Source organism: Blennius ocellaris (assembly GCF_963422515.1).
Source record: "Blennius ocellaris genome assembly, chromosome: 2".
Taxonomy (NCBI): Eukaryota; Metazoa; Chordata; class Actinopteri; order Blenniiformes; family Blenniidae; genus Blennius; species Blennius ocellaris.
This window is the reverse complement of record NC_137651.1, coordinates 10,861,617-10,877,481: the sequence shown is the minus strand read 5'-3', so window position 1 is coordinate 10,877,481 and position 15,865 is coordinate 10,861,617. Positions and strand designations below refer to the sequence as shown.

General features: G+C 41.7%; 2 protein-coding genes across 2 annotated transcripts in view; one reads left to right on the top strand and one right to left on the bottom strand.

Annotated features, from left to right (window-relative positions):
* Positions 1–898: 898 nt before the first annotated feature.
* ap2s1 (adaptor related protein complex 2 subunit sigma 1) lies at positions 899–8,211 on the bottom strand. The gene is made up of 5 exons (XM_080502965.1): positions 8,070–8,211; positions 7,368–7,517; positions 6,541–6,654; positions 4,080–4,139; positions 899–2,288 (listed from the first exon to the last, which is right to left on the bottom strand). The coding sequence occupies exons 1-5, from the start codon at positions 8,070–8,072 to the stop codon at positions 2,187–2,189; spliced, it is 429 nt and encodes a 142-aa protein (XP_080359091.1). The 5' UTR covers positions 8,073–8,211; the 3' UTR covers positions 899–2,186.
* A 3,930-nt stretch (positions 8,212–12,141) lies between these two features.
* arhgap35a (Rho GTPase activating protein 35a) overlaps positions 12,142–15,865 on the top strand; it is a 69,507-nt gene continuing 65,783 nt past the window's right edge. Inside the window, exon 1 of the mRNA XM_080508176.1 lies at positions 12,142–12,268. The gene's annotated coding sequence lies outside the window, so the exon portion shown is untranslated. The remainder of the gene's footprint in view (positions 12,269–15,865) is intronic.

The following is a 15,865-nucleotide window of genomic DNA, read 5'->3' as shown; positions in this document are numbered from 1 at the left end:
CAACACTATTAACAGGGAGGAGTTATACTCTTATAGCCACAGGCAGTGAGAAAGGACATTTTAACAGTTTTATCTCTTTTCTAAGCCATTTTCAGGTTTTTGTTCCCCCATTTCAGTAAATGAGCCGTCCTATAAAAGCGTTTTTTTTTTTTTTTTTAAATCAAAGAGATAAGTCATTTTGAAATTGGTTGTGTAAATAAAACAAGATAAAAATGTTTATTTAAGTATAATTCCCTGAAAGCTTCAGGGAGCCTCTACAAAAAAGGGGCAAAGAGCTGCTGGTGGCTCCAGGGCCACCATCGGGCCTTTCTGTGGAGAGGTTGCATGTTTTACCTGTGCGTGTGTGGAGTCATACTGTTGAGGTTAAACGGTATCTATAAATGCGTGTGAATTTGCATGTTTGGCCGTGACGGACTGGTGACCTGTCCAGGATGTGCATCGTCAGCTTGAATAAATAAGAGAATCGGTATGAGATAGCAAGAGAAACTCAAGTACAACTGCTTGAAAAATTTCTTAGTTCAAACAAACCCAACCAATCCCATTAAAGTTTGTCCAAATGTAATAAATGATTTCTTAAGTTGAAGTTGGCCTTCATCAATCAGCGGGCAAGAGTGAACAAGCTTTTCATCTGGACAGAGAGAGGGCGTTCACACAGGCGCAGGAAGAACGTGCAGACTTCACACTCTTTATGCATCGTCAGCAGGAATCGGCTCCAGTGGCCCAAAACCCTGAACTGGATAAAAACTACAGCATACCGAAGAACAAGTGTAGATAACATGGGAATACCAAAGCTGTAAATGCAAAACAATTCTGTTTTGTTTTAGAAGCAGAAAAGGAAACATACCTGAGTTCAAAAAAAAAAGAAAAGAAGAAGAAGAATGATCAGTCATGGCCAAACTCACTTCATCTGTTTTATTTACACAAAACGGGACGTATCGATGCAGGTCGCTGACATTGAGACAGTAACACCTCTTCCATCAAAAAGCTCACAGGTGGACGAGAAGGGAAGTACGGTACATGTTTCACTATTGGCCAATCAATTAAAAAAAAACAATACAAAAGTTCAACAAGAACATGTGAAACCACCTTTGTGGCTGCATGTGGTTCAGATTGAAGTGTCTCGTGTCAATTGAATGGATCAGTGAGAGGAATTCTAAAGTATTCTACATTGTATGCAATATGAGAGGAATGTACCAACAACCAGTCTTTCTGTAACAAATGTGTTCATTTCACAATATTCAACACGAGCTACACGCTTTGCAGACACTATTCAGAGCAAACTGCACTGCTTCATGTTTAAAGACACTTTTTCCATGTGCGGGCCGGGCTTCGTCGGACTCGTTTGAAGTGTTTAAAGAGCGACCAACAGAGCACCGCTTGACGTGACCGGTCTCGTCTCAATTCATTTGAAACGTGATGAGACTCATTTCAACATCCAGACCGCCTGAACCGACATCGCCTGCACGACCGAAGACGTCTGAAACGGCGTCGGAGTGACACTCGACGTGCACGCCATTCAATCATGAAGCCGCTGCGCCGGTTCGACTGCTCTGAAGGGCTTTCTACGACACGCGGCAGCCATGATGGATTCCTTCACGTGTCGATTTATAGTAAAGGAGCTGCGAGGCGGTTGTGAGCTCAGGCGGCCTTTTTTTTTTTTTATGGTGCTTGTTAGTTACAGTAGTGCCATTAAATAAATGTTGAGGTTGATGAGAGGTGGGGGGGAGGAAGAGGAGGGGCGCAGCAGTGTCACACTGGTTTCCACACTGCACAGAGATATAAATGCAATGACTAACTGGTTAATACGGGACATAACTAAGTTCTGCGGCCTCTGGCTTTGGGGAGAGAGAGAGAGAGAACAGGTTACAAACGACCTCAGGCTGTGGATGAAATGTTGAAACAGTTTGAAATGTACTGTTCACTTCAGAACTAGGTGACACCCTTAGCAGTACAACAAGTACAGGGATCATTCACAACGCACAACGCTGAGACAATTAAACATATATATCTATATGTAAACAATATTTCTTCTCAATGTTCCCCCTATGAACAGAACTCGCGAAGGTCTCGGGGATCGTTGGCTCTGTGGAGGCAGGAGAACGACGGCGGTCTTTTCCAGAATGATAGAGGAGGAGCAGGTCGGGTGTGGGAGCCAGGGCAGCAGGTCGATGCTTCTTATTCTTCTTCTACTCCAGCGACTGGAGCATGAGGAGCTGCTTGAGGACCTTGGTCTGACTGGTCTCCCTGATCTCGCCCGCCAGGAACATCTCGTCCACCACCGTGTACACCTTCAGACAAGACAGAGGGCGGAGGGGCGATCACACGCTGCAGCCACGGATTTTCAATCGACGCGCAATTTAACCTTGAACATGACACGTAACCCGGTGCGTCACGGCTGTCCGACATACTGAACGTGTACAGTTTAGTCTGGTGAGCTGAGCGTTGATTGCTGAGAGTACTGATCAGGTAGTTCCGGCGCCGCAGCAGGTGGTTGCCACCTTACAGCGGCTCTGACTGCTCGTTTGCTTTTGTCTTTCTCTGCTCCATCAGGATTTAGCTACGTTATGAAGGCTTTTTTTTTTTTTTTTTTTTTGCATTTCTTACCATTTTATCGTATAGATAAAATGGTAATTTAAGAACACTCCTAAACTGGTTTATTCAAGGTTAGAAATTGTTGAACTGCCCTCAGAATTATCAATCCACCCGTCTATGTCATGAATAAGGATGGGAATCGAAAAGCGGTTCCATTGAGAGCTGGTTCTTTGGCATCATTTGCCTGTTTTGCAAACCATTCTGTCAGTGCCCAAAAAAATCTAAAAAAAAAAAAAAAAACCCGGAGAAGAATATATGAAAGAAAATGAAGAAAAACAGGAAACGACAATGCAGAAAAGGAAGACTTGACATAGTCGCTTGTGTCGTCATGGAAACAGTTAGTACAGGCTCTTTGGAGTGTCCCACAACTACAATGTTGTGAAATTACAACTCTGGTTCGTGCCACATGTGCACTCTGGTCCACATAAAGAGCTGCTTTAAGAGCTGGATGCTAAATTAATCTGCAATCTGATCATTTTGTTCCCCAAATGTTTATTTACAGAGTCTTTTTCTTGTGTTTCACAGTCATAAATGCTGTCATTTCCTGTGCTACCAGGCATTTATCACTTGCAAAACATTGGTGACCTCTGCTCGCGCTGTCCCTGAAGGCATCTTGTGGAGACAAACAGAGAAACTCTTCCAGCTCCTGCCGCTCCACTCATCCTGCCGCTCTGGCCATTACCCGACTCAAAAATCCATCAAACACAGCAGCCTCATCTTCTGCTCATTCAGCTGGTGATGAAGACTTTCACAGAAAAAGAATTGGTGTTGATGAATGAGGCTTCAATTTTTTTTTCTTCAGCTAGAATTTAGATTTCTTTCCTTTTCTTCTTTTTTTTTTTTTTTTTTACAGATTGTGGTGATCTGTGTCCTTATCTTTTATACTTGTGTGTTAATCTGGCCATGTTAACACTTTTTTTTCATCCTCCCACACAAAAGACGGATCATCACTTAGCCTGCGTTCAGTCAAACAATGCTCATGTTAAAAATAAACCCTCTGGATGACCAAAGGCACAATGATTAACCTGACAAACAAAGTGATTCAGTTCGAGCTGCAACACACCTGAGCGAAGGAGGTGACTCAGGTCGTGACGTGTTTTTCTTTTTTAATTTTTCAGACGTTGATGCCTCTTGCTTTCCTCCTCGGCTTCTGGTCACGAGGTGGTAAATCGTGGGTGGCGCTTCGTTAAAGTTAAGAGTGTGGGCGGATGTTCAGACGCCTTGGGTAATTAGTGAGAGCGCGAGCAGCAGGTGGGGGAAGGGAGCTCAGACATATCGGTTTCTTAGCATTTCCATCAATGGAAAAACCAGAAATCCAACTGAAGTGATTTTAGATGAATGTCAATGAAAAACTCAGGTTGTGAATATCAGCTGTTGCCATGGCACGGTAATGGAAGTGACATTAATACCGGCTCCTTGTAACTATTTTTGAAATTACCAGTACATTAGAGGAATAAAAGGAAAACGTAATCTCTCAAAGTCCTCACCTTGTAGAAGTTGAATACAAGATCCAATTCGCACACATTGTGGAAATACTCATTCAGCACCTGGCAGGAAAGAGAGGAAGAAAGGAAAACTCTGAGTTGCTTTATTTAATCAGATAGCAGCAAGGAGATAACCACGTAATTGACTTCAGTGAGGAATACAGACATAACTGTGTCTTAATGTGGGGCGGTAGTGAAGAAATAAGACGGCGCTGCAGCGGCCGTAGAATCAGCTTAACAACCCTGTAATGAATGAGTCGCTACTAAGAGGGCGCCCATGAACAATACACCAATTTAAAGTTAATGTGCATCTTGTTTCATCTCAGGCTAATGAGCGATCCTGTTAAAGCAGCGATGCGGTGTCGTCCACAATCGCGGAATTACTGAGCCGGTGTTCACAATTTGCTACAGTGAGTGTTAAAACCCAGAGCGGGTGTGTTTCTCCAACACACTCGTGTGCACAGTCCTGACACTGCGCACACGAGTGTGTTGGACAAACGCCCGTAGTCAAACATTATTTCAGATGACCTTCACTCCTGAGGGCTCCGACAGAAAAAAATGGACTGTTTGTCTTCGCCCCCATAACAAACATTAGATTGGACTTTAAACTCTCTACTCAAGTTTGTTCCGTTTGATTTAAAACTGAATACGACTACAAAAAGAGCCACAGCGTTAAACCGCCATTAAACAGACGAAGAGACACATTCAAGCCGATTAGACCGAATAATGAATGAATCCCTATAAAATGCCACAATAAACTATTGTCTTCAAAGAAACACGGACTTCTTCACTGATAACCGTTTCTAATTCAGACTTCGCAGCCGTCCCAGCTTCTTATAATATTTAAATATAATCTGGTCTCAAGACTTACATTATCTTCTTTGGGGAAATGTTTTTGCATTTATTAAAATTTCTAGAGTTGAGTTATGTAAAGAAGGTCCTAAATTAAATACAAAAAAAAAATACTGACTTTGTTTTCCAAGACAGTCTCCACCACAACAAATAATAGGCTTAAATTGAAATGGTATTATGCCAGTATTTCAACAGACCCACTCAAGAAGGAACTGGACTGTATGTCGCCACGGAACTAAAATGAGTTTGCCACTCCTGTTCTAAATGATCAACAACACATTGCTAAATGTGTTTGACTCATCCACTAATGAGTCAAATTACACAAAGGTATGTTACAGATCATGCAATACTCCAATACTAATTTAATCAGCATTGATTTAGTCCAAAAACATGTTTTTTTTCTGATATACACAAGTCTGGATGTTGGTTTTACTCACCGAGTAGTATTAACATAAAGGCCAAAGGATGAATTTGTTACAACATTTGTTAAAACATGCACGGTATAGGCTGCTCAAATTGCCTTCAGGTCGATGTTGGCAAAAGCCGATTGCTTCTCAGGGCGGATAAACACTGCAGCTGACACTGTTGGATTTCATATCTCAGAGCATATTTGCCAAACGAAGCTCAAAGCCAAGTTGCTAAAAGCAATTTTGGATTCTGTAAAATGTATACAGAGAAGACAAACTAATGGAGAACATGATTTGTGTGCAGTTCACTGTATGTGCACCAGGAGATTGATTTATTCTTTTAATCTGCAAAATATTACATTTCAACTTGTCCAAGATTGGGTGAAAATAGAGTTCATTAATCTAAAGGAAGACTTTTTATGAATGTAAAGAAACAAAGAAAAAGATTCAGAGTTGCTATTAAACCATCAGTTTGCTCTTCTGCTGGCTCACTAATCTAAAATTAATTAAACATTTAGGGTATATCGAAACATCTTTAAACCACTTCATTATATTTCTCTGGTAGAGATGTTGAAATATCTGAAAGGACCTCACAAGGACGAATGAGAGCGTATCACTTCCACTTTCGTTCCACGGCTAAATATTTTTGCAGCGACTAACATGAACGAGCCATCATTGTGTTTCTGGATTGCTCGTGCAGTTAGTTGCTCTGAAGCCCGGTTTATAATGAGTGATCAATTTGCTCCTCATTATTGCCGAGGGCTTATTTCCAGTACCACTTGACAAAGCAATATCTAACAATCCTGCCAGTCAACAATGATCCACTCCAGACTGGATAACAGCTGTAACTGTATGGAAACGTATCCCAATGTGTTCTGACATCCCTCCTGAAATACAGCGAGTTGTTCAATGATCAAAGTCTGACTCGTTGTTATTCAATGTAATACTTCGCGATCTGTGCAGGACAGCACTTATGTAACATTGATCACTTAGGGTTCGATAGCATTGTTAAATAATGTAGGTGCTGTAGATATCAATGTCTCCGAATGTAACTTCCCATGAAGGCTGCAGGTTTCACAATAAAGAGCCACAAAAACAAGAACATTACTGCGAAAATCATTCAGGACATTCCTGAGAACAATCAGACCATGAGAATCATTAGAATTGACTGCGTCGATGCATCATGTGTTGAGTGTTTGAGTTACCTCTACGAAGTTGTGGATTCCCTCGAGGTATGCCAGGTTATTATCAGTCACGTCCACGCAGATACAGAAGTACAGGCCAGCATAACGCCGGTAGATGATCTTGAAGTTCCTGAACTGTGAGAACGAAACATACGAAGCCTCTTAGCAGCTTATTATGACAATAACAGCAGCTTTATTGAGATTCAAGTTCCCAAGCTTGAAGATGAAACACTCCCAGTGTATTTCGAATAATTCTGAAGCAAAATACATAACACCAATCAGTAGTCTAGGAAGTTGTTTTTTCTAAAATAGAGGGCTTTTCTTCCCAGTCAGTCATCAGAAACTTGTGAAAAATGTTCACCAGCAACAGTTAAAATGCTGCATGAATCATGAAACCACGAATCTTCAACCACAACACACTAAGGTACTTTTAATGATGGTTGAAGTGCAGTTTAGTAAAAAGCACAAAAACATCATCAAAACACTGAATGTTTGATATTTGAAAGTCACGTTGTAGTGTGATTTAAGCTGACTAAAACAGCTTATGTCATCAAATGCCATTTGATGAAACAGCATGACATGTTCAAGTAATGATGTCAGCATCATCCAACAGTAGTCTGGGGAAAACAGATCATTGTGATGAAAAATTACTTGGGCCAATAGTTTAGGAAGGTACCAATATGTTTTTCCATATTGTAGTAAATATAATGAAAATCAACTTGAATGTCTCTCCATATCTCAAAAATGTAGAGTGGTTTCACATATTACATGAAAAGTAGCATGTGTGGGGCATATTGAAATCCTACATGCGCGCGGGCATAGATTATTGATACGCAGCATTCACATACCTCCACGAAGTTGGTGTGCTTGGCGTCCCTGACAGTGACCACAGCATGCACCTCCTCGATCAGCTTCTGCTTTTCATCATCATCAAACTGCATGTACCATTTGGCCAATCGTGTCTTCCCTGCTCGATTCTGAATGAGGATGAAGCGGATCTGTGTGGTTTCCAAGGGGGAAAGACAAGACAAACACAAACGAAGAGATCAAGTAAACAAAAACTATTCATTCAAATGATTGTCGTTTAATTGGGACAGACAATATTTAGGACATAGACTTCATAAATGCACGTCACTTACAACTTCATAAGATGATCCTCTCTAGGGTTTATAATTCAGCCATATACTTCTCCAACAGTATTATAAGTCACAATAACATCATGTCATGAACAATTTCTTATCTCCAATTCACTGTAGTTTGAATGATGGTGTTAGCCTATTAACTGGGAAGACAGCTTCAGCACAACCACACCCATTCAATTTGACAACATTATTGTGCGAGAACCTGGAAAAGTCTGGAACATTGACTTTAGCTGAATAGTCGTCATTTCGTTTACATCTTAACATCGTGACTCCTCATCTTTGGCCAAACAGCGGCGAACGTTTCATCGACCGAATGAAGATCTGACTCTCAGATGCTAACCAGCTAACGGCAACCCCCCTGCTATCATAAGACGAAAACGGGACAAGAGTGATCGATGACACACTTACCATTTTCGTCTCTTGAACACGGCCCTAAAAGACTCCACAATAAAGTGTTCCTGAGCAGATATGCAATAGTTTTACGTTAATGCATCGGTATTTTTTCGACCGCTCGTCCGCTATCTCCCACAAGCTATCAGGAAGTGCAAAACTGAGCTGATCCCTTGGCATGATGGGAAATGTAGTCATTAAGGCAAACTTTCAAAGTGTTGGCGCCCTTCTTAAAACTACAACACCCAGGAGCGCCTCAGATTGTCGTACGTTTCAAGTCACATGAGAAGCAGAAGGATAATGCCTGCTGGTTTATGTACTTTTTTTTTTTTTTTTTTTTTTTTTTTTTTAACTTGATCATGTCTGATCGCCATGTTAATGTATTTTTTTTTATCAAATGAGAAGATGTAACGTACCTTGTTTACTTCATTTCTTTTCTTCATTGAAGACTAAGTGTATGCCACTCATCATGAGAAAGAAAAAATCAGTGTATTTCGGACACATTCTCGATTATACACATTCATATTTATATAATTTTCTCAAAGTGTATGATTAAAAAGAAAAATACTAAAAATTATTTTTTGGTCTCATGAGTGGGCGTATATTCTTCCATACTTTCATGATTTGCTGGGTTGCCAAACTCATTTTAGTTCAGAGGCCACATGCAGCACTATTTCTTCTTGAATGAGCTGGACTGGTGAAATGAAACCATAACAACCTTTAAAATTACACTTTTAAACTACAAGTTTTGTTGGGTTTTTTTTTTGTTGCTTTTTGCTGTGGTTGGACTGCATGTTGGATATTTCTTCTTAATCCAAACAATGAGCACCAAAACTCAGTGCAATATCAGCTTAAAGTCAATTTTGATTATGCAAAATATAGTAAGATGTCAAAAAACATCTATAATTGTAGCATTTTGCAATCTTTTGCATGCATGTTTTTACACACTCACACTGACAGTGTGTAGGCTAGTTCGCTAACAATAAGGCAGCTAATGTTCATGCTCACTTTGTGTCCCTTACTCCTAAGAAAACTATTAAAACTGTTGCCATTTATACAATTTGTTTAGTGGCTTCATGGGACGGATTCCAGCCTCTTGTGAGCCAGTTTTGTCCCACGGGCCTCATGTCTGACACCCCTGGTTTGCAGCCACCACATAACTGCATTAGTTTTCCACATTTAAAACACACCTCAGCATTATTTCTATTTCAGAATGAAAAGATTGCAATATATGTGTATTTCCTCCTGGGGTTACATTATTTGCGGATGTTTTCTGCAGAGTCAGGCCTCAGTGTTTGTTTACTGGTCTGGCTGAGCAGCCAGTTCACCGCAGAACATTGCCCAGGCAGCTTGGACAGTTTGCCTCGAAGCAATCTGGACGTCTCGGGAGTCAGAGGGGGGTTGGACAACAGGGGGGACTGTGATTGTCAGGAATTGCACAACTGTGAGTGCAGGAATGCGCTTGCCTTTGGGATCCAGAAATATTTCAACTGCAAATGCAGAAAGAGTTGAAGTGGGATGGAGGAAAAATTTAATTAAGGGGTAAACAAAGCCACAAGTAAACAAAAAGTGTGGCATTTTGTTCCACTTTATAATGCTTGCAGCTACGTTTTGATGTTTGAGTGATGAAAACATCACTATGAAAAAAGTTATAGCGAGAGAGTTAATTAGGGCACACAGTTTTGCCCATCACAATTTGGGTGTTTAGAACAGGAGGGATGGAAGAAAGATGTAAAACAGAGGCAGATTATTCAGCAGAAATTCTGACCTCTGCTAATCTTGGTCTGTGTGATCGAGGTCACGCAAATATTGCTGGGAACACAGTGATTGGACAGAAGCATGTGGACTTATTCAAACAGAGGACACTGCACCTTGAACCCCGAACTGTGTGTTTAATGCTGGGTCACATTTCAAACTGTCAAAGCACACATAGCGCAATTTGAACAAGGCTATTACACTTCTCATTTAGAGTTACTGTCACTCTTTTTTCCTCCCCACAAATTATTGTTTCTTTTGTTTGCTCTCCCTCTGTCCGTGAGATTGAATACTCGAATAACATTTGTCATGTCTGTACTTTAACAGACAAGCTTTAAACATGAAGTCTTGGGTACAGTGTTTCAGTCTTACATATCCTCTAAAGTGCCAAATTCAAGTCAAAACAATAAACCGGGCTTTAGTGCCACATGGAGTATTTGTTTTCATATCACACAGAGTTTAGATTAGCAGATTGCAATTGCATGTTTTAGGAAGTTCAGGGAAGGACTATCAGAGCGAGAGAGAGAGAGAGAGAGAGTGAGAGAGACAGAGAGAGAGAGAGAGAGAGAGAGAGAGAGAGAGTATTTCAAGAGAGGATCCCACTGCAAGACACTAAACATCTGTTTGAGCTGTTATTGCAGACAGTTGTGCTGTGCAACACTGCAGACATGTTGAAGTAGTTCCATTATCTCCCTTGGAAGCTTTTTTAATCATGCAGATGCAAAAACCATCTTACAACAATATATTTGCCAACCAGGACCTATTTTCACCAAGAAGAATGGTCTCCGGACAACACATGTCATGAGAATAAACCTTTGAGATGATTAATTTTCCCCAATAGAGTAATGCATTTCACATCTATCTGCTGCTCATTAATATATTATGTATTTTCATGAATGCACAACAAACACAACACAGCATGGAACATGAAAATCTGTGAGGAGATGACTGATGTTTGAATGTGGACATGGAAACGAGGGATCAGTTGTGAAAGGAAGTGGTGTGTGAGCCATGGGGCCAAGAGGGCAAATGGACCAAAATAAAGTCATTTAATTACAATCATGTTGACAAGAACACATTCCTTTTCTTTCTGCAGCACGAGAAATGTCCAGCAATAGAACAAACAGGAATACGCCGCAAGTCATATGTCTGTGATGTCGTGGCACATGAAAATCCAGCAAACAATGAGAAGCTGTTGATCACCATTAAAAAATAAATAAATAAATATGCAGGAAAAGTAAATTTTCTAGAGGTAAAATTAAAAACAATTATATTAGGAAAATGTGCTTTTTTCTTTTCAGTGGGTGCTCAATTCCTGGATCAACCACAAGATCTGGGCTTATGGTCCAGGGTGCATCCTGCCTGGACAAAGCAGGATGGATGGTGAAGATGGATGGTTGGTTGCTGTTACATTAAGAGTTAAAAAAAAAAAAAATCACATGAATTTTTTTTTTCAATCCACTATATTTTTAGGAGTAATTTTACATTATTCCATTCTTTAAAATCTTAAAAAATGTGTTACATATTTTTCTTTCTATTTAAAAAATATATAAAATCATAATAAAATACTGTTTTAAAAAAAGAATTACATTTACAAGAATTTTTTTTTTCTTTCTGGTACCATTCACGCCTTTGTGCGGCGTAAATCTGCGTATCATGGACAAAGTGCGTGTGTTGTAATTATGTCCATGAACCGCTGGGCGCGTCTCTCTCTCTCTCGCTCTCTCTCTCTCTCTCTCTCCCCCCGTGAATAGGAGGGGAGATGCTAGATTCGGGAGAAGGTCCGCCATTATTGGGAAGCAGGAAAAATAGACTTATACAGAGCGTCACACATTTATCCTGCGAGCGGCTTTAACGTGCGGAAGGAGAACGCGCCGCTGCGCACGAGAAACTGCGCGTTTTGTCCTCAAAGCGAGAAAAGAAAAGCTCTGGCCGATCGCGTTTCCTGCGGACTCTTATTTTTGACACAACAAAGGAAATAATAATTGGTCAAAACAACGTGGTGGTGAAGCAAGAAGGGAAAACACACCGAAACAGCGCTTTCCGACGCCTCCCCCCCCCCCCTTACATTTTTTTCCTCCTCGTTTCCAGGACTGGAGTTTGAGGAGGTTTTTTTTTTTTTTTCTCTCATTCTTTCTTTTTCTTTTCCTGAACATATTTTGTTGCTTGTTGTTTCACACGGGGAGGGGAGAAACAGAAACATCTATGCATTTGGTGAAACTTCAGACTTGTTAACAGTGAGGAAGCGGTGGACAGACAAGCCTGTTTACTGAGAGAGAAAAAAAGGAAAATAGTCGATGTGAGAGATTGTGGGGAGTGTTTTCTTTTTTTTTTGGTCTGTTTTTTTTTTTTTTTAAGTCTTTTTTCCCCGGCTGTGGCTGATAGAGAGAGAGAGAGACGGCGAGAGAGAGAGGGGAAGAAGAAAAGGAGTGGACAGCAGCCAGAGAGACAGGACTGACATGGTATGTATACAACAACCACGTACTCATTATTTTCTACCTTTTAATCGCATGTGTGTAGAGGGTTTTTGAGGGAATTTCTTTCTTTTTTTTTAAATTTAATTTTTAAGGCGTTTTCCCCTCCTCAAACATTGCAGTACTGAAGTGCTGCGAATAACAAGAAACTGGGAGTCAACCCCAGTCCCCCTGAGGGCTGGCTCCATCTCAAGCCTTCCATAGTAATACTGTAATAATGATTATTCTAATGGAGATTCGTGGATGTATGAAGTTAAAGTCACAGGGAGGCCGTTCGGGGTTTTTTTTTTTTTTAATTAAATGGGCAGTTTACTACGGGAAAGGAAGAAAAAAAAAAAAAGGTCATAAAACGAGTCCTGTCCAACTAAATCTAAATTGTTTGGACAACAACACCTGGGATACATTGCTCTTGTCAGGCCTGGGGAAAGTTTATGTCATGCCTTCATTATAGGCAGACGTTAAACGGGTGTAGACAAAATAGGAATGCCGGGTGTAGACAAAATAGGAATGCATGTCATACTTGTTTTTGATCATTTCCTGGTTCAAAAGCCTTCAGGGTGAACACGATTGCCATTTTGTCCAGTTTCGAGGTATTTACTGTAAGTGCCTATGCTTTCATTTGGCATCTTGAGCAGTTTGCTACCCTCAAACCTGTGCTCTCCACAGATTTGGGTCATACTCTATAAGCTCCTAAATCTGTGAAATTCACTCTTATTAAATGTCCCAGTAACTTTGCCAAGCAGCGTGCACACAGGACCCCTTGGTGACACAGTTGGGAAATGCACGGAGGTCATTCTTAAGTTCCCCATCGCCTCCAATCGTCTTAGTCAGGTATTTTCCCCCTATTGAATATCTCATATGGGCGACTCGGTGAATGCAGAATGTCTAGACCTTCATGCTCTGACATGCGGTTAAGATGGGCTGATAAGAATGACCTGATGATAACAATTAACTCTTGCCATTAATCTATTTTGGTGTCAGGAGGAGCCATCGATGTGTCACCGCTTAATCTTCACTGCCCCTGCAAACTGGTCATTGCCCTGGCAGCCACTCCCTTTTTGCAGGAGTCATTCCCCTGGACTTCAGCGCTTATATCTTTTAAAGTGATCCTTCTCGCGTGCTGTTGAAACGGTGATTTCAGAATTGGCCGCGTGAGATCTCGGGGAGTGAGATAACGGCCTGGTGCATAGCGAGCGGTTTGGTGTGTGTGTGTGTGCTGCTGTGTCACTGCCAGATTAAAGAAACACCTTGAAAACAGGAACTTTGGGATCAGATAATGGCTATTCATGTTGTGGATTGTACATCCTATTCAGGCAAATAAATTCCTCACACACCCACTGTGTGCTGGCTGTGTTTTGACCTGGCGCTTTTTGATGAGCTGTTCCCACTTTGATCTTAATCAACCTTTACCGAGAAGACCGAGCTCGCAAAGATGTAAACAGACCCACACATAGACACACTGTTTTTCCTGGGGCAGACAGTCTCTTTGCTCTCAGGTAAACGCATTAGCAGCTGTCAGCACTTCTGTTCTGTGCTTGATTGGGCCCTTTGCAGTGCAGTCACACCTCTCCAGGAAGCCTCTTCTTCCCCTAATAGCCGTGCCATTTGCCCAGGCAGCAGGCTCGCTACCAGAATACCCACTCACCCCTGTCTGCCTGCCTCTGGGCTGCCGATCGCATTGTGAGTCCCTGAGCCTGAACATGCTCCTGAGATTAGAGCAGGGCCGGCTTCGCCCGTCAGGATGTAGGCCAGGGATGCGGCGACATCCTTTCATGAGGACACTGGATGGAACGGCTCTGTCCTATATTATGTGAGGGGATAAACACGGGGTCTGGCGTGCTCGGCAGTGGGAACAGTGGGTGGACTTTGGCTTCTCGTGTCACATCGAAAGTCGCTCGACGTTTTCTCAATGCCGGATCGGCGATCAAATGAGAAAAGTAATTGGACATTATTTGAGGCCTGTAGTGCGAAACACGACGTACATCAGTCGGCTTAAGAGTCCGCGGGTAATTTTGATAGAGAACAAAGTGTTGTGGGCTTGTACTACCACTCGATTCGAGAAGTGGCCCTGCGCTGTATTATTTCCTCGTCAACTCGAGCTTTTATTCTTCCCAACCACTCTGCCGCCGAATGCAGCCGTGCTCTCTCACCCGCTCATTTGCCGATTTTACAGTGCGCACACCTGTCGTGTGCGGTGGCTCCATATGCCAAGGAGAGGAAATTTCCCCAGTCATCAGAAAATGTGCCGTTCAGTAAACCTCTTCTCTTGTATTACAGCAGAGGTTTGCTCGAGTCTGTTTGATGGAGAAAGGAGCTAATTATAGCGGGCAGCTTTGGAGTTTGGTGGACCAGATTACAGTCACTCTCCTCTCAATGGCCGCCTTGTTCTAGTGGCCGATTATTAAGGGAGAGAGAAGTGCATTCTGGGATGATTGTATCTGAATTTCCATTAGAAAGTGTGCCCGCCAGAGTTGAACTGAGGTTCTCTTCTGTCCCCACTGTTCGAGCCCTGCTGCTCATTACAGGCTTCAGATGGAGGGGACTTGCTGATGTAAAGGTCTCTGGAGTGAGCTACTCTTCGATTTCAGAGCCAGTTTAGTCTGTGTCTTCAAAGACCAATTTTCAGATGAATTTGTAACATTAAAACACAGTGGACATGTTCATTTCCCCCCATTTAATTGTGGCTTTGAAACGTGGATATATTTTAGTGGTATGCAGTGAATCAAACCGGACACCTTTTCACTTCATTCCCTATAATTATAATTCACAAGTCATGAGAATCAGTTTTAGTTTATATGTTATGACTTACAAAATAGCCGCTAAAACGTTAGCCGCCATGCTTCTGACCTAGATCGACAGGGCATGCTGAGCATAGTGTGTCTAAAGTAAAAATAACATTAAAAGTATCAAGGTTATTGCAAGGCATTATCTTTTTCATATTGTTCATCTAAGAACACTGAAGATAATTCTGAAGTGTCTCAGTTCAGTAACACAAATTGCGTTTGTTCTGTATTGCAGGCCTTCCTTATTATTGTATTGCTTTTCCAATACAAATGCATTATTAATGGACAGTTCTAGTGGAAATCCGAGGCTTTGGATATGATTTATGGCTTGAATGGTGGCTATAGGACTCTATATAGGTACTTTTAATCAACCTTGATATTTCTCTGCACAAAGAAAGATGGTTTACGCTGGGGGACCATGGAGACGTAGGACCAGGATGTAAGCCACAGAGGAATGGTGACCTCTGGACGGGAGCGGCACTGTTTTGCTATTCCAAAACGCAATTACACAAACAGAGGGACAGGGGTAATGAGGCCATGGTTATTTGGAAGAGCCTGAACAGAGCAAGCATGAAGGGGGGAGATCTGCGAGGAAGTAGGAAAAGTGAGCCGAGTGTCACAACAAAACGAGGCTGTCAGTTGGGAAAACCGAAAGAGCAACAAGAATGTGAGAGTAAAGTAAAGTGAGAGCAAACTGCTGCCAGTTTCTGCTTCAGGCCGTGTCCCTGGTATGTGCCCTTTCAGCTTTGTGCTCGGGGATCGACCAATCAATGACAGCCATAAGTAACCCTGCTGCTTGGCT

Bases quoted from the DNA above. Each gene is read 5' to 3' on its own strand.
- ap2s1 (XM_080502965.1), bottom strand. The intron at 6,655-7,367 runs GTATGTGAATGC...TCGTTCTCACAG, and splicing joins AGCACACCAACTTCGTGGAG to TTCAGGAACTTCAAGATCAT. The intron at 2,289-4,079 runs GTGAGGACTTTG...TCTTGTCTGAAG, and splicing joins TTGTATTCAACTTCTACAAG to GTGTACACGGTGGTGGACGA.